An 18446-nucleotide genomic window follows, 5' to 3' on the forward strand; every position below is an offset into this window, starting at 1 on the left:
AAAATTAATGTAAATGTATAAATGTGACAAAATAAAAGAAATGGAATTATTTAATAGAATGATAAATCATTATGGAAGTAATCTTTGGGTTATGAGATTACAAAACAAATTAATTCGAAAAAAAAGAAAAAAAAAATTGTTAACAATGTATCAAATACAGTAAAACGTATGGACACTTGGGAGGATGAAGATCTGCCTATAGTAACACATAAGTTAATTTACTGAACATCAAAAAGGGGGTACCTATTGATTCGCTTTGTGGTATTAATCTTATGCAATGTTCAAAAATCGTATTTGACAAATCTATATGCTTCTGTGAGTCGTGAAAAATATAAGAAAGAAAACTTTTCAGTTGCATGAAATTTAGCAAAATTTTTATAACAAATTCGCAGTGCCAATTAAATAATACTTAATGATTGAGTGCTTGTAACGAAAGAAAAGTTGAAACGTATGGTGGAAGATGCAAATGTTGATGACTCAAAATAAGGAAGAGTCATGTCAGAACTTGATTCCCGGGAATAAACCACGGATGTACCTTCTTTTTGAGTTCGACAGATATAGCGTTAGCCTCTTTGAGGAATATCGCGTTGCCCCAGAGATCATCTCGAAGACTTGTGAATTGATGATACTTCCACTTGCGGAAAGCCCAAGCGGCCAGTTGGAACTCTCTCTCGGTCCAGTTGCTCTCTGCGTCAAACAAGGGGTTGACTGAAATGCAAGCCATTACCAGGCAAAACAGTCAGAAAAGCCAAGCATTTGGTGGATATTTATTCCTTCGTTAAAAGGGGCCACACAGCCTTCTGTTCACAATCAGATGATGCACTGTTCAGGTTGTCAAATGAAACCTCAGGGCCTCGATATATACGAAACGATTGAAAACAATATTTAAAAATCGTAATCACATAATCACATGCGTGCATCGCAGAAAGATAAAAAACTCTACATACCACCATCTGATCATGTCTCACATAGATCCGTACAGCTGTAGAATTTGTAGTGGTGACATTCATTACTACTTACTTTCACTTCACATACTTAAAAGGATCTCATTTTCAAGTTCTATTCAAACGCATTCGATTAGGAGAACAATATTTACGAGTACCCAGTACAAATTCTGACACTTTTAACGAAGATGTAGTACAATCTAGACAAGATTGTAGCTAGTTCACATGCAGAGCTGTATAAAAGAATTACCGTTGAAATAATAGCAGCAGCTCTGCTCATGTGTATTTTGCTAATTATAAAGGATCAAAGATGCAATTCACTTTACAGAACTGAATTTAATACTGTGAAAATTCAGGGACCATTTGTAATATCTACTCACCGAAGATATCCTCCTCAATATTGTTGAAGTCTTCGGGAGTGTAACTGCTGTACATAGACATTGTCATACTCTGCTCCTCCACTTGTCTTTGTAACGCATCTATCCGGGCTTCGTAACTCTGTAAACGATAAGAACATTCGTGTGTCAGTCTTTACGCAATATACATATTTCACAGATTTTAATTGTATTCAATAATTTTATTTAAATATACCACACACCTTTCTCTGTTCTTCGAACAGCTGATCAGCTTCCTCTTTCTCTTTACGGAATTGTTCCTCAAGCACCAACAGCCTCTTTTCCATTTCAGCTTTGAGGTCAATTCCTTGCTTCTCCAACAACTCAATCTGTGCGAAATTCCAGTCCACGGTTTCTCCATTACCAGGTGTTTCCGCAGGCGAGTTTTTCTCCCGTCGTTCACGGACTGCACATTGAATAAACGTTTGTCAATCTTCCACTTCTACTGAGCAGCTATCGCTGTCCAATATGGCTACAAAAAGATACCTTGTTCGGGGTGGTTGAATCTAAACACGTGATTCTTCCCCAAGATAACGCGAGATCCGGTCTTAAGAATAACTGGTTCGGTGATCTCTCGTCCATTCACGTAAATCAAAGCTCCCTTCTTCGGCATTAGGGTAATGATGCTATCATGATTCTCGAAGACACAGTGCTCGCTCAATATATGCGGGCCGCAGAGTTGGATGTCTTGTGGTATGTTGGCTTCAGCGCTACCGATACGCGTGAATCCGTCCTTGATATAATAAATCAAACACTCCGACATAAGGGGATCCTCGTTCAGGTTCACCAAGTGGGGAGTTTTCTTCGGGGAGAAGACACCAACGGTGACGCCATCTTCTTTCACGGCGACTCCCATTTCGGCGAACACTGCCTCCCGCTGCAGACGAATCAGCTCTGTTCGCTTCAATTTCTCTTCCCATGTTTCGTTCAATTCTGAAAATCCACGAACAAACGGAGTCAGTTCTGGTATCTCGGCTTGTCTAAATTTATCTACCGGTTCCTTTTCGATACCCTTGCTAGCTTAAATTTAACATGCAGCAGCCTCTTTCTCGACTTCTGCTCGACTTTCGAAACACAGAACGAATTAAGAGAATCTTTCTAACAGCTTCGCCTTTTTAATGTTATAATTAGGCTGCAAATGTAGATCATCGAAATACAACATTTGTCTTCAAACTATTATGACGCGTATAAAGGACATGTCTTCCTCGGTTTTTACTTAGCTTTTTGGTTTATCCAACGAACAGTCGAGAAACTCTTATTTTTATTTTTTACAAAAAAAAAAACAGAAACAAAGAAAGAGAACATCAAAACTTTTGCTCCAAACTCACCGGCAATCAGCTTCTCCGAAGCCTGCAACTGATCAACCGCTTCCTCAGCGATGGTCGAAGTGGTGTGAGACGGAATTCTCGACCGACTCTCCTTGACGTCGTCCTCGCGTTTGTTCGCTCTGATGATTTCGTCTCCTGTGGGTCAAACATTATGAAATAAGGCAACGCCGTCCCGCGAATAGACGATTTCAGAATCAGATCGACGAATCAGCCAGGGATGTAACACGCGTCCCGTAAACATCAAAAGCCATAACTAAAGCAGTGGCGCAAGTGAGAGAGAATATTTATCAAGGATTTATCTTGCGATCCGTGTTTCGACGTGAACGAAAAAAATTCCTTTTTTTTCTCTTACGGAGAAATAGTGTAAACAGACAATTACTTCAAACAAATTGCGCGTCTCGGGGAAAAAGAAACATAAAATCTTCGCCCTCTGTGCAAGCGCGTTCAATGCAAAATCCGACTCGTTCCGGAGAATCGTTAAGAATTCGAAAATTTTCGGGCGCACATCGAAGAGAAAACATCCAACTGAAAGCTCGGCGAGCACGTCGGCAAGCGAACGGACATCCTCTAAAAATATCGCGAGATATTCGGTTAAAAGAGACGAGAAAAAAAAAGGAAGAGTCAACTGTTACAATTGAAGCGTAGCGGCGGCACGATCAAATAATTACTGTGATCGAACGTTGGATCGTTTGCTGGGCTGGATTGTCGATCGAGATCGTTCAGTTCTAATGAACGGTGCTCATATATTATAGCGTTCGAGAGATGCGTTCGGATCTGTCCGCTGTCCAAGTGCCATGCAATACCATCAGCTCGGTTTCGGGGACAGAGTGATGGGTCTAAGTGGATAACAAGCGAAAGGCAAACAACCACGCTTTTACTGGAAAAGAAGAGCTCCGACACAACAGAAACTAGAAAAGCCTGAGTTTCGTACCAGGGCTGGGCGTAGTCGAGAGAAACGTTTCATTCGAACGACTGTTCAATCAATCGTCATCTCCTTTGTTCTTTTATCTTAGTCAATACTGCTTCGACGTTGATGGTTTCATTTAAATAACATTTCTATCTTGGTTCTCGCTTGCTCTTCATTAGACTTTAATATTACATCCCTCAAATAAATTACTCTTATTCGTTGTTTTACCGGCAATATAAATATTCATGACTTTATTTGCGAGGCGAAACGAAAATCAGGATTACTCTAAATACTTTAATACCTAGGTTTCTTAGGTATTCGCGTTCCTGCTTGTACGAGTAGAATATTCAGCAACCGATTCACTTGAAAATGAAATATTCTTTCCAACGTTCCTTCTATAAGCCTCTGCCTCTAATCAATTGATTCTAGTGAATCGTTTATCGTTGATGTTACATTTCGATTATATTAAATGATAATAATTATAGTTAATAAGTAATTAATGTTATGTTAATGTTATGAATAGTGCCCAACTCTGGTTCACACTTGCGAAATGAATTACGCGTCTGAATTTAATTCAATGCTCCCGAGGTTGCAAACAGGATTCCACGTGGATGCTGAGACCGATCTCGATCCTTAATGAACTTATCGCGTTAGCGTTCGAGTTCGCTGGTATCAGTCGGTCCCGGGTTTCTATCTCGGAATAAGAAAGATCAGACAGTAATTTGATTTCCCGTTGCAATGACGACGGATAGTTCGATTTACGAGACAAGGAAATGCGAGGAGTCTAAATACGTAACTGTTGCTATATACGGTGAGAGTTTCTATTGCTAATTTCTTTTTTCCATGAAGAGCGATCGTATGTCAAAAGCCGCCAATTATGCCACCTACGATAGAGAAGGGAACGAATACACTCTTCCCCGGATACGAATGTTCTGACTTCAATTAAGACGTACACAATACAATGGGAGAAAATGATAAAACAAATTTTGTAACTTTTCATTGCATTCCTGTGAAATGTTTGTCAATATTGTAAAGATGAATAATGTTTTATTATATATAGTATTATGTATAATTAATTTTGCTGTATATAATATTATATATTAATAGAATTTTTATATATATATAATATTATATATTATTAGTATGATTATGTATAATATTACACACAATTATACAGACTAATTATCAGAAGTGAAACTAAGCTCAACAGGGGAAGAACGCATCGGGTGGAGCGGGTGGAGGAAGAAACAGAATGCGATACGCGCGGCGAAGCAAAATGTACAAAGAATCGTCGGGAAAACGGACAAAAAATACAGATTATGCGCTCGGCATTGTGTGAAATAGAAGCGGATGTTTAAATAGAACAAGCCGCAAAACGAGTGATCGAATGTTTTGCCACTCGTAGAACGATTTTGTTTTTGCCGCTTTATGGATTGTCGTGATTTTACTTACTAGATTCTTTCTTTTCATATGTGACTTTGCCATCTGGCCCTACGTCAAGCACAAGGGAAACAAAGAAAAAAATATACTATGTAAATGGTGGCTTGCCTACAGCGCGCTAGTTTCATTTACATTTTCGCCTTTTACAGAAATTTTTTACTTTTCTGTCTCATTACTTTGATTATTTTACTTCAATCCTTTCTTTCACGCGCACGTATACGCAACGTTGCGGTAACTGTCGAATCTCCAACTGATTTTCTCGTGTTAACGTTATCAATGTGTCAGCAGAATTTCGTTTCAACGAATTACAATCCTTTTTTAAAATAGTACAACTAGTTCCCAGTTACACGAAGGGATTCGATATCCTGAATTCGAATGTACTTCATGCTCTACTGTACAGCAATATGTTAAATGGTACGTTGTATGTTTGTTAAAGAATAAAAAATAAAGTACCATAATATTTTCCCCTGAATATGTATAAATATACATTTCTTATTGATATACATTATTTGAAGTCGATAAAAATATTCTTTGAAAGCATAGGAAGTCTATGGAATATACCCATAAGTTTCAAATTGTTTTAATTTTGTACTCTAGAATTAGTAGTTAGAAAAACAAATGTCAAGAGACAACAACTTTTCTTTTAAACGTTACTTTACGTACTGATTCGATTAACGTTTAGATATTAAATGGAACGACGGACTGGCTTTGTTTGGTTCACGTTATTCCCACATGCCTGCTGTTATCGAACCAGGCGTACCCGCACGCGCACAGAAAGGGAGTCTCTCTGAATTCCAACCCCTTGCACAAGAAAAAGAACGACTCACCTTCTTGCACGTCAATACCCTCTTGCTTGAGGAGTTCCCGCAACTTCTGGATCTCTTCTTTGAGCTCCCTAATAAGCTTGGCGTTCGCGTCCTCGTTAACGACTGCTTTGCAAACTATCTGTTTCGCTCTGTCCGCATATCTGTGGCCAAAATCAACGAGCAAATTTGTAGTGAGACTCCAGACCATCCAAAAACATGTATTACTTAGATCAATTTTAGAATTAATAAGTCTTGCATATGACCAATAAAAGAAGCTGGAATAAATGGTATAATTTCTTTTTGGATCTTTTCCTTATTTGAATCCGTCGCTTAATTTAAAGAGAAAGAAATTTATGATTATAGTTGAAGAAAAATATAGAATATACGTAGTGAAAGGAGCCAGTTACAGATCAAACGTTTTATAGAGAGCTAAGTAAAAGTAGATATGGCACTGTTCATATACCTTACGTACAACATAATTAAAGTGCAAACATTTCTACCGCTGTCTTAAATTACAGGCTTGAATATGTGTTAATGAGCCTCTCGAGGCACGTTCTTGAGGGCCTCCCCTTCTCATACTTTATTCCATTTCTTCCATAGAAATGCGCTTTTAATTTCATTGCCCTGTTTTCGCTATTTATTTATCAGATCTCGGAAATAAACAATTTATAACAACGAATATCATGCCCCCGGCTATTCCATTACACGGCAGATGTTCCGAGAAGGTTCATTTATAATTCATGAAAGCTTTAACGCCACGGGTTCTTGGTACTTTGAATTATAAACGGCAATTTCCATCTGACTTATTCAGGTCACTGCATAAGTTTCTGAGAAACACGGACCCCCACGGATAAACCGTCCCATAAATATGGGAATAAAAATGTTTATTCTTTACGATGTACCCCAACAACTGACGTTCAATAAATGTACCTTAGAGTGGAAAGGGTTTCATCGTAATTGATATCCGCGGGGCTTACTGCCGCGATCATCGCTGTTTTCGAGTTGCCGCCCAAGTTTTCTCGCAGCAGCCACGTTAAAACTGAGTCTCTGTAAGGGATGAAGTCAGCCTTCTTCTTTTTCTTGGTCGCCTAGACAAACGGCAAATATTTTCGAATTACACAAATTGAACAAATGCGAATCGACGTTGGTGCACTTTTATTTCACGACTTTTTTCTCTGATTTCTTACATTAAAATAGTATGTTCTTTCATTCGAGAAGTATCATTGGAATTAAGAGTAAAACTAAAGGGACAAAGGCCAGCAATTCTGTGAACTTACCGCCTAATGGTCCGCAATGAAAGGGCAGCAAAGTGAACAGAAGATACGAGTTATATTAGAACAAAGATAAATCGGTATTTAAATATATTTGAAAGGCTGAAATTTTAGCAACTCTGTAACCGATAATTAGGTGGTATCATCTAACGTGAACGTGGGCAAAATGTGCAAATGTGCGATCAGAAGTTTGTGCTTTTATGAAATCATGTTTCCATTTTCTCTGGATAGTCTACATAGCACATAATGTTTACTCACGATCTCGGCCAGGGCGCTGATGACTTTTCCAAGGGTGGTCAAACTTTTGTTGATATTGGCACCCTCCTTTAATCGGGTACCCTTCGCACCAGTCGAATCGGCTCTTTCAGAACCTGCCAGATCAACCAATGAGATTTTGCTGACTTTCTCGGTCACTAAGCCAGTCGCGGAGTCTTGTTTTTGTTGTGTGAAGAAAATTGTGAATACAGCGTGAGATCTGCTCGATGTCTCGTTCATGTTGGTGGCTGCCACGGTTCTGAAACAGAAGCAGATAAACTGAACATTAAATCCACTTTCTCCTATGCTCAAATTAACATTTAAAAATTAGTTTACTTCGTCGTAATACTTTGCCAATAACGTATAGAATGCGTGACTCTATAAATTTATTTGTAACGATAACAAATAATGAACTCTTACGCACCTTGCTTTGTTACCCTCGTCTATGAGGTCGTGGATATCTTGATAGGACATTACGGCCAATTTTGACAGGTCCTCGACGTACGGACCAAGAAGTGGATGCTCTCGTACACGGAGGTTTCCTTTATTTTTGGGGTTTAACAGATCCCTCACTCTCTCGCAGTAGATTTCCATGTAACTGACTTCCACCGAGTACTTCAGGGACTCGTTTGAATTGCGACTGATTTTCCTAAAGAGGTCCTTGCAAATTTGAGGGATTATACCCTCTTGACCTTCTTCTTGTTTGCCCATCATAGTGTAAGATTTGCCGGCACCGGTCTGTCCGTACGCGAATATGCAGACATTGTAGCCTACGAAGGATCATTTCAAATAATCGTCAATTCATTTTCGATAAATATTAAAAACGATTCGTTTTAAGTAGATGTCAACGTTTCAGTGGAGGAGACAGTTTATCAACTAAAGGTCAAAGGCAAATGTTCGCACACGTGCTCGCGGTTCCTGTGTAATGGAGTGAATGTATGTCAAGAATGCCAGGGAATCTGAATCCCAATTCCTGCTTTAGCGGTATGCGAATATGTGCATCAATTCCTAGCTGCAAATACCGTGGTATGCCAGAATTTGGATATACATTGTTTCAATTATTTGAAGCCTATACAGAATGACCTCAATCAATAATATTCTTAATCTTCTAGCATAGTTATAAATGATAAATAGATGTGTATATTATCCAAGGTAAAAGTGTACTTTTGACAAATGAATCTAGAAACTGGTCGTTGAAACTTGACAGTATGTGTACCTTCGAAAGCGTGTTCCAGCATCTCCTCGCCAATGTCTTTGTAGACCATGATTTGGGAGGAGTAATTGGCATCGTTCGGCTGCGAAGACAATAAACAATTTATTAGTTCCTTTGGTATCATCTTCTCGAATAGCGAAAAGTGTAAAAATATTTGGTACTGCGATACGTCCAACAAAATATTCAGATTGATAAAAATAAAACATGATGTAACTAACACGATCGCATAATTCTACTACAATCCAATAATCACAAAACTGTGTTTCAACGTTAATGGTACGTTTAATCAAGTTTGGTGGCTTACCCTTCGCCTGAGTTACACGCAAAAAAGGTCAATTTGTCTACCGTAAAGTTAATAACTGCTAGGCGATCGAGGTAGGTACGAGTAAGGCTCAGTTTTAATGGCAACTGCCATCGACCTCTGACCTTAACTAAACTAGCTGATAATATTAGCGCATTTACAGTTTACCGGTTTATCTTTAAGGTTCATCTTTAAAGCGATTCGATCTTCTGGTATTAATGCTACAATGAATTTAAACACACCTATTAACTGTGTTCAATTTTTTCTTATGCCAACTGCTACTTTTTATTCAACATTTAAGTTAAAATTATGGCTGATAAAGTAGACATATGAAATGTTAAGATCGTATGAAAAAGATTGGTCCAATTAACGACGAATACTTACGTCCATGGAAAAGTAGGAGTAGTCGTAATTGAAGCTTTTGACTGCATCTTTGCTGCCCGCCGGTGCTTTGGGGTTCAGTATCGCTGAAACACGCGAAGAGAACCAAAGGATTATGTAATCTAAATCGCACATTTTTATGCCGAACGCGTTCTTTTATCCAGAAGTGAACACGAACAGCTCAAGTATTCTCTAGAATAAATTAATCTTTACATTTCCAACGAATTCCGTACTTATCCCCAAGGATATCGTAAACTCTATGCTACTACAATGGTGCTAGCAACTTTCCTTTAATATTTCACTTCCCTTTTACTAAACAAAACCAAAAAACAAAAACAAGAATATATTTTTCATTAAGATCACATTGTTACTCGACGAACTCATCGACTAACAAGTCTAATATTTTAAATTACAAGCGGACAGAGAAAAAAGAGGACACACAAATGCAAGACTCGATAAATCCAAGTGTTCTAATATGCGTTCATGTGACGAGAAAATATAGAGCAGTGGTTCTCAACCTATAATATCACAGGTGGTACGTAAAATTACATCGAACTTAAAAGATTATGCGCGTACACAGAAGAGTCAGGAAAGGAACAATAAAGGTGAGATATTCCATAAGAAACTAGTACAAACAGGGGAGCAATTTAATACAAGTTGGCTCGCTATCTAAAAGGGGAATTTCACGCGAAATTCGTAAACGTGAAACTCTGTAACACAAAATATTTTAATTGTTATATGGGTTCTACTATAATTCGATCACATTTACATTGACTGGCTGGTACACACCCAGAAAAGGTTGAGGACCGTTGAGATAGAGGATTTATTCTACTTACAAGTAGTGCTGCCGGACATGTCGATGATGCATTGTGCCTCGCGGGAGATCTCCCGATTGTTGAAGGGCCGTACCCTCACCGCCACCTTTACCGACGACATTTTCCTACTGTTTTTAATTCAACGTCGGGGTCACGACGGCGGCGGTGCTGGCGATAGACGTTTTCCTCGTTGCTCTGCGGGAATAAAGAGGCGTCGTTAGCGGCGTCAGCAACGCGGAAGGGAGCGGCGCGATCGAAAAACGCGGCTGTTCCTTTCAACGTGACCCTCATTCGCGAGGATTAATTAAAACAATGCCAACCCGTCTTTCTTTGCGAGAATTTCGATCGGGTAAGAAGCTATCCGCTTCGTGGAACAGTTGCAAGTATCTTCCACCTGGAATTGGATCAACTTTCTGACGAAACCGTCAAATCGTACTTTTCAATATTTCATTAAGATGTGTTCAGTGAATACTTTATTATTTCGAGGAATCGTGTGAGATAATAAGAAATCTTGTTGATGGAAGCTAGTGACTCTTAAATGGAAGTATCGAGAAGCTTAGGGGAGTTTTTATTCTCAGGTATATGATTAATTGAGTGACATTAATCAAAGGAAAGTAACAAAGTAATCTAGAAGTATATAAATGCTCCGCGTTCGTAAGGAAATTTGCACTTTCGTTAAGAATATCGAACGCAGCATGCAAGCTTCCAGCGCAAGAGAAGGGAGAAAATGAGAGTTCTATATTCGTAAGAGAATGTGCTCTTCCATTAACGATATCGAACGCAATACTGCAAGTTTCTAGTCCAAGAAAAAACAAGAAGTTCCACATTCGTAAGAAAATGTGCTCTTCCATTAACGATATCGAACACGATGCTGCAAGTTTGCAGTGTAAGAGAAATGGAAAAATGTAAATTCTATGCTCGTAAGGGAATGTACTCCCGTCGACGATATCGGATCTCGTTCGATCAGATTCAATGGTATGTTTCATTAGATCCTGAATGTGAGTCGAAAGTTTCGTCGTCGTCAATTATTCTCGCAATGGGAGTAACTGGTGCATGAAGGGCGTTGGGGATCGATATAGGCGACGAAGGGTCTGCAGATTGGGGGATAATTATGAGCCAACTCTCGACAACGATCGACGAGTGAGCAAATTATCGTACAACGTCGAAAGGATCGCAAGGATCATGGTGATTTCTACTTCTCATCTTCTCTTCTGTTCGTTTCTTCCGTTCAAGTTTTCAGACAAAAGAAATTGACATTAGAACTATCAATCAAAATGACTTCTTTAGTTTCGCTGTGTTCAGTTCCCTTGCGTCGGAATGATTGATATCACAAGAGTGTTAAATATCCGACATCATTTTACAAATGAATAGTTTCACTCGCATACTATGCCTAATGAATATCTATGGAAGCTCAACAGAATCTACCATCATAATTTTTAAAAAAGTATCTTTAATATTTACGTATAAACTATTTTTATAAAAGTTACGTATGAATTATATTAAATGCTCGGTGGTTCCAGTGTTTAATCTATCGCTGTGCGATATAGGCCAAGGGATCGTCATTAAGGGACCAATCGTTCGTTCCCCGGCATTCGACCGATTCCTTTAAAATTCTCAGGGTTCCAGCATGTCGGAAATAACGGTAGAAAAATCGATGTCTATATTTAGCGCGGTAGCCAATCAAAGTGCTCGATCGAGCGCGGAAACATTTCGAGAACGTTAATGAATTTATATTTTTAATTTAAAAGGAAACGCGAAGACGCTCGGCTGACGTTCGTTCGAGACGTTCGGATTTAACGTTCGTCGGGGACCGTTTTAAAATATCTTCGTTACATGCTCAGCCCGTCACGATTACGTTGCGCACTCGCTTTTATTAAGCTTTCTATTAAAAGATAATCCTTGCATTGCGTTAATTAGTGACGGGAACCGTTGCTTCGTAAATAATTACGCTTATTGGTTTGTGTGCCGAGTGTAGGTCAGACACGTTCGCGGACATTGTACTTTGATTCAATCATGATTATTGTAATGTTTGTAGAAATTACAGAAAAGTAGTTTCTGGTATAATTGAACTTCACTGATGTCATTGTTAAGTACACGTGTTAATGATTTTCGACTATAAAGAGGACGGACATATCTTTACACAGCCACTATTAAGACTTCGTTCCACAGTGTCTGACAAATGGCTGGCTGACATATTCTACTGAAAATATTTTCTCATTCTTCTATCATTTGCGCATTTGATTTACGATAACAACTGTTCCTATGTATTCAAAGTATTACAGGTAATCTTTAACTTGTAACTGCAACAGTCACCGCAAGGATATGACCGACCATGGGTTGACTTATATCACTGAAGCTTTATCAAATGATTAATTACTTTCTTGCTTTTTAATTGTAACGTATCGTCCTTATTATTTTCAGCTATAAAAAAGAAGGCTGAAATGATTCTAACGTGTATAACGCTCTAAAAAAGTCATCTGGGTCTGCGTCGATCAGGCGCGTCTGATCAATGATCGACTGATTCCACTGGGAAGAGCAAACTCATAATTTTTTCTATCTTTTTCCTCTCTACAACCGTAACAGAATCTCGTGTGGTTGCGTACGTTGCTCTTTGTTTCTACGTACATTCTCTTCAGAAGCGAAAGCCGCTTGGATAATGATCTGCGTCATCCATTCTATAGAGAGTTCTGAATCGCTGACTCATCCCACCGTGGATTTAATAATCCCCCGCATTCTTCCCACTCGGCCGTGTGGAAGAGGCACATTAGACGTACAATTAATCTTCGAAACCATTGTGACCCGAGTACAGGAAAATTTTATAAACAGACAAACAGATATATAGACGTATATTAAGGACGAAACGCGACGAAATAGAAAATTAAAATTCTACCATCGTTCAAATCTCCAGGTATAACGTTAACAAATGAACAATCGAATAGAATTTTAAATTTAATGTAATCCGAATTCAACTGTATCTCAAATTCAATTTGCACATTTTCCTCTGTCGTTCTATTAACGGGTAAAACACGAAGATCCGCGAGAAAATCTAAAACGACCGTTCGAGTTCTTGTTGCAGAATGGGAATGGGAACCGTTCGATGTACCATCGAGAGCCTTCGAACTTCTACATTTTACCCTTTCGAACTTTTCACGCCCCCTAAACACTGCACGCTAGGTTTCACGTAAAAACACTTTCGTGTTTGCGCCAACTTACTTTTCGAAAGTTCCGTGAGGAGGCGGGTTTGGGCGGAGGGTCTCGAATCGGCCTGTCGAAGGATCGATAAGTTGCATTCGGGACAAGGGAACTTCCGGGGAACAGATCCTGGCACCGTTCCTCTTGCGACTCGGCATCGCTCGAGGGAATAATACCAGAAACTTGAAATCACGTTTTCATTACTGCAAGATTTTCGAATTCGAGGGAAGTATAGGAGGACTGCCAGTGCATTTACGTGCTTCTATATTTTCGATAGCGTTTACTTTGATATAGCAACAATATTTTATTCAATTTTCCCGTAACAGTACTTAGAATATTGCACTATTACGTTATTCAGTTTTTCAGTGATAATATTTCAATATTTCAATAACACGTTGCTCAATTTTTCAGTAATATGTTACCCGATATTCCAATAACACGTTACTCAATTTTCCAATAATATGCTACCCGATATCTCAATAACACGTTACTCAGTTTTCCAATAAGGATATTTCACATACGTGAAAAGTGAAGCTCAACAGGAAATTTTTCGTATTCATCGAACGAAAGATAGAGATCCCTGCAGGAGTTGTAACTTAATTATCGTCGAGTCTACCATATTGTACATCGAAATTTCTAATTCTCGTTAATTATCATCGATTACAATATACAAAGTGTAGGCTACGATCGCTTCTAAACGCTGAAGGACCCTGACTCACGGTTCCGCCGCGCGAACTGCGCAAAAGGGAAATAATAAATCCGATAAAGGGGGACAAGTGGAAGCCATATTTATACGGAATAGCTTGATCCGTTTTTAAAAACTTTCTCCTTATAATTGACTCAATTTTGCCGGAGAGGTTGGGCCCTTTGAAATGCGCATAATAGAGGGAGAGTCTTTCACAACCCGGCACTCTAAGCTCTTGATCTACTTCTACTATCTATTGTACGCGGTAGAACTCTGTTCGTAACACCGATCGGATAGGCATTTGGAGGGTTTCTTTCCTGTTTCATTTCGATCAACGTTTTGTTTACTAGACGTACCTCTGTGCTCTCGTCGAATGTACGAAAAGATGTATGTAACGTATGTAAAATGTTCCATGGAAGTATAACAAAAACAAAAATAAAGAACAATTCTCGAATAAACACAAAAACACAAATTCATTGAGAAAATGGATTGAAGTAAATTTGTGCAAAGATATTTTTAATTGCCGCCGGGTCTTTCGCATCGAACGTCCGTGAAAAAGAAGGTTTATTTAAATAAAGGATGAAACGATAATAGCGTTCTCCCCAGACAACAATGTCTCCTCGATAGAAATCCTCCTCCGGCTATTATCTCATGCGAAAAGTAAACGAAAGTGACATTTAAGTCGAAGAAATAACCCGACAAGGATGACGCAACGCTACTCAAGGTACTAACCTACGTCAACCGCGTGCTGCGAAAAAACAATTTACCCCACGGACTAGAAAATTTCGCGATAATTCCCGAGAACTCTCTAGTAACACACTCGCAGCATGGAAAAGCTTCCAGCCATTCAAATTAAATCGCTCTCGCTCGTGACTGGCTCGTACGAAAAAATATACAGTGCCTTTCAAAGTTGTAGGTCAAGATTAAAATCAATACTAGAAACGTGGAAAATTAATTTCTTTCCGACTCTAAAGACTTTGGCGTTTCGAACGTTATTAGTGGTAATGTCGGAAACACGGTAAAATCGTTTTCGTTTCTTCGAGTCACTTTTCGTGTAGATTATTTTCCTTGAAGTCGAAGCTGCGACACGATACTATAAAGATATGAGATTCGAGTAATGTTATAATTGCAATCGAACGAGGATGATCGAAATATTGGAATCCTTTACAAAACAAAATATTGAATATAGCAAAATGAGTAATACGCAAATTTCCAATCGCTGATGTGATTTTGGATAAATTATACGGGATATGTACTTTCTAAATAATGTTATGTTATTGGCACAGTATTTTTATGTGCATATGAGTCCTGGAGAATTCGAGGAATCGAACGAGTATAGAAATTTCTGGTACTCCGAACTTTCGCAGCCATTTTGTACGAAGGAAACCGTTGAAATTTTAACTATAGCGGACACCGGGCGCAGTTATTAGACGTAATATTATAATTTAATGAAAAGGAACGCCTGTTAGTCGATACACGTATCCTTGGTACGAGAATAACGATGTCATTGCTACCAGGCAATCGATAATCTCAGCCGAGAGTTTGCAAAAATTGCGAATGGCTCACGTCTGACCACGCACCGACACAAATCACTAGAAGGGCCTGGCTGACCGGTGAACAAATCTACTTCATTACACGAGCCGCGACCGGGGTAGCTGCAACAGTAACAGCGGGGCGCTATTGATTTCGCGTAGACTTCGCCAAAACGGTTATTAACTTCAATCGTAACGCAGTGATACTGTGGCTCTCGTGGATTTCAACTCGTTCGATGACCGTACTTCGAAAGAAACTGGTATCCCGATATCGGATTTTACGAAAGTTGATTTACGTTTAAATTCATTTTAAGTTTGCCTATTTGCGGTGAAAATGTTTACTAATAACGTAAAGAAGCGTAAGTAACAGCGAGATATTAAATCACCAGGCACAGAAGTCCAGTCAATTTTAGAACGAAAAGTTGCTAGAATATTTTCAGATCCACTGAAGAGTTTAATGTAATAAAACTTAATAATGAAAATCTGAAGAAGCAATTACACTTCTATGAAAAACGATTTTATTATCGATTATCTATTGAATACGGTTTTGTATCTACTTTCAAGCTCTCGAAACATCGGGCAACGTTGCGGTCAATAAAATCTCCTTATCGTATTCTTCAATTATTTGAAGGACTAATTAAAAAAAGCTCATCATCGTCCGTTGGATATTCATCGTATTACGATTTATGTACCAACGTGCGGATATTGAATCGTATTGTACGACTCTCTTCTCTTGTTGAAACATCAATAGAATCTGGAAAATATGGAGCAAACGCGCCAAGAATGGAAGACTATATAACCATTCTAAATACGTAATTTCTGTAGAGTCCTATCGGTGTTCTATATACCAATAATATTAGGTGGTAGTCAACGAATGACTATAAATTCCGGTCGGGTACCGAGATACGACAACTGAATAGATATTCAACGTTAATTATCTTTCTATAAAATACAAAATGAAAAATGTTTACTTTACCGACAGCCGAAAGTTACTAATCGAAAGAAAACAATGACTAATCTAAGTCGATTCGTAAAAAAATTATTGTACCCAGTAATTAAAGACGTCGGACGTTATGTGTACACATCCAAGTAGTACAAACTTCCTTTTCCGTTATCTACGCCAAGATGTTGCCGCATCCAAGAACAATGAGGAAATATTGGAACAAGTCACAGCGTACAAGCCTCTGGTGAAATAACGAGATTGATCGAATACGTATTCTCAACCCGGAAGTTTCCGCAGAACTGCTTTATCTACGATTCTACGAAGAAGCTACAGTTTCCATAACAGCTCCCCACCCTTTCGACTGGCGGAGAAGACCTAAATTAGATCTTACAGTTTTACAAGACTAAAATATAAACTAAAATCCTCAGTTTTGCAGGGAAACGATAATCTAAACATTTAGATTTTCTAGGAAGAAGCACCGACGAAAAAATCGCTATCACGGAAATTAACGTGAAACAGATATGAATTACTTAACACCTCTATCGAGGTGGCAAGTCAGAAACAAGTAAAGAAAATGAATTTCCTAATTATCGGAGTTCCCTAACATCAATACTGCTCTTATTCTAAGATCAGGTGACAGTTGTCTAGACTGGACCTCGCCTTCACACCTATCGATACATCTAGATCTTTTTATTTCCACTTACTTTATCTTTCCTTCAACCACACGATATAGGTATTAATCGATGGGCGACTACTTTTTGTACTCTTAAAATGACTTCATATCTGAGAAAGAACGAAAGATGATCGGTGCACGTTAACGGTACACCGCCATTACCTTAGAACACTAGCCAGCCATAGAATATCCTAAGAAATCTTAGTCACCGATAGAGAGGTTAAACGAAGAAAATCCCAGCACGAAATGCACCTGCACATATCCTATAGTAGGCTAGTACTGTAATTTCACGAAAACATTCAACTGCTGCGCGTGGTACGTTCCCGAAATGGACATAAAAACATCAGCAGTGTGCAATCGATAACGACGCGGAGTAGAAAGAGGGAGAGGAGAGGAGTGGAGAGCAGAGAGGAGAGAGGAGAGCGGAAAGAGGAGAGCAGAGGACGAGGAGGCGAAAGAGGGGGTTCCCGACTTTCGCGGCAACCCCGGTCAACGAAATTCCAATTTCCGATTAGCTGTCGCTCGAACCATCCATAATTCGATCATCCGCAATCGATTTGAATACGATTGACGTGGCAGCATGTCCCACCAGTTCAATCGGATTAATGTTGCGTTCCCCAGTCAGCGTGTGCCTCGATTGCTCAATACGAATTCAGGCACCGCATTTTACTCGTAGAGAACGAAAATCGTTTAGAAGGATCGATGACTCGGCGAGTTATCGATACGCCCAACGGAACCTTCTCGTTTGATCCGCCGACAGCGGTACGGCGAACGCGTCGGTTCCTGTCATTGATCATTTGTAGGGCACACCAGTCGTCTGTCGCCTCGAATATTTGTTTAACCATTATGCACTTAATCACGCCATTATTTTACACTGCTGCCTTAATTCTATATGCCTACCTCGAGACTCGTTCACTTCCAATTAGCGCCTATGTAAATATAAGAGACTGAAAGATACTTGACAACCGAACTTTAACGAAAGTGGCTGATCAAAGTGCCTCCAGCGGGTAGAGGGTTAAATACATTGTAGTAACGAAAATGCGTGACCCGACTTTTCCTGCTACCGTCCCCCGACTGGGTGTACAACGGTGCGCGTACAAAATGTCGACTGGTCCCGGCGCCAGCTAAAGCATCGTCGCTCTGCTCGACGGTCAACCAGTTAGCTGCATCCGACGAGTGTACGCGTCATGTCAAAGTCCAAAATAATACTAATTTCCCTAAGAATTATTTATTTTCTCGAATAACTATGCAATCCTCCCTGATGTCATTTCAGTCCCAAAATATATCACATATCTATGTTTGTCCTGCGTCAGAGTGTACACTCGTCATCGCTTCTAAATTCGAATTTTTCCAACTAAATTCCCC

General features: G+C 39.2%; 1 protein-coding gene across 11 annotated transcripts in view; it reads right to left on the bottom strand.

The window, feature by feature from the left end:
• unc-104 (kinesin family member unc-104) overlaps positions 1–18446 on the bottom strand; it is a 39005-nt gene that overhangs the window by 10891 nt on the left and 9668 nt on the right. For 8 of the 11 annotated variants that reach the window (XM_076366905.1, XM_076366902.1, XM_076366903.1 and 5 more), the window contains exons 2-14: positions 10078–10251; positions 9245–9327; positions 8563–8641; positions 7771–8116; positions 7350–7605; positions 6751–6908; positions 5842–5981; positions 5027–5065; positions 2668–2802; positions 1826–2272; positions 1543–1745; positions 1325–1442; positions 536–708 (exon numbers count right to left, since the gene is read on the bottom strand). In XM_076366905.1, coding sequence (XP_076223020.1) covers positions 536–708; positions 1325–1442; positions 1543–1745; positions 1826–2272; positions 2668–2802; positions 5027–5065; positions 5842–5981; positions 6751–6908; positions 7350–7605; positions 7771–8116; positions 8563–8641; positions 9245–9327; positions 10078–10177 — 2277 coding nt within the window. In that variant the 5' untranslated portion in view covers positions 10178–10251. The remainder of the gene's footprint in view (positions 1–535; positions 709–1324; positions 1443–1542; positions 1746–1825; positions 2273–2667; positions 2803–5026; positions 5066–5841; positions 5982–6750; positions 6909–7349; positions 7606–7770; positions 8117–8562; positions 8642–9244; positions 9328–10077; positions 10252–18446) is intronic. The other 3 variants (XM_076366906.1, XM_031993999.2, XM_076366910.1) reach the window with 3 other exon arrangements.

This window comes from Nomia melanderi, chromosome 4 (assembly GCF_051020985.1).
Source record: "Nomia melanderi isolate GNS246 chromosome 4, iyNomMela1, whole genome shotgun sequence".
Classification (NCBI taxonomy): Eukaryota; Metazoa; Arthropoda; class Insecta; order Hymenoptera; family Halictidae; genus Nomia; species Nomia melanderi.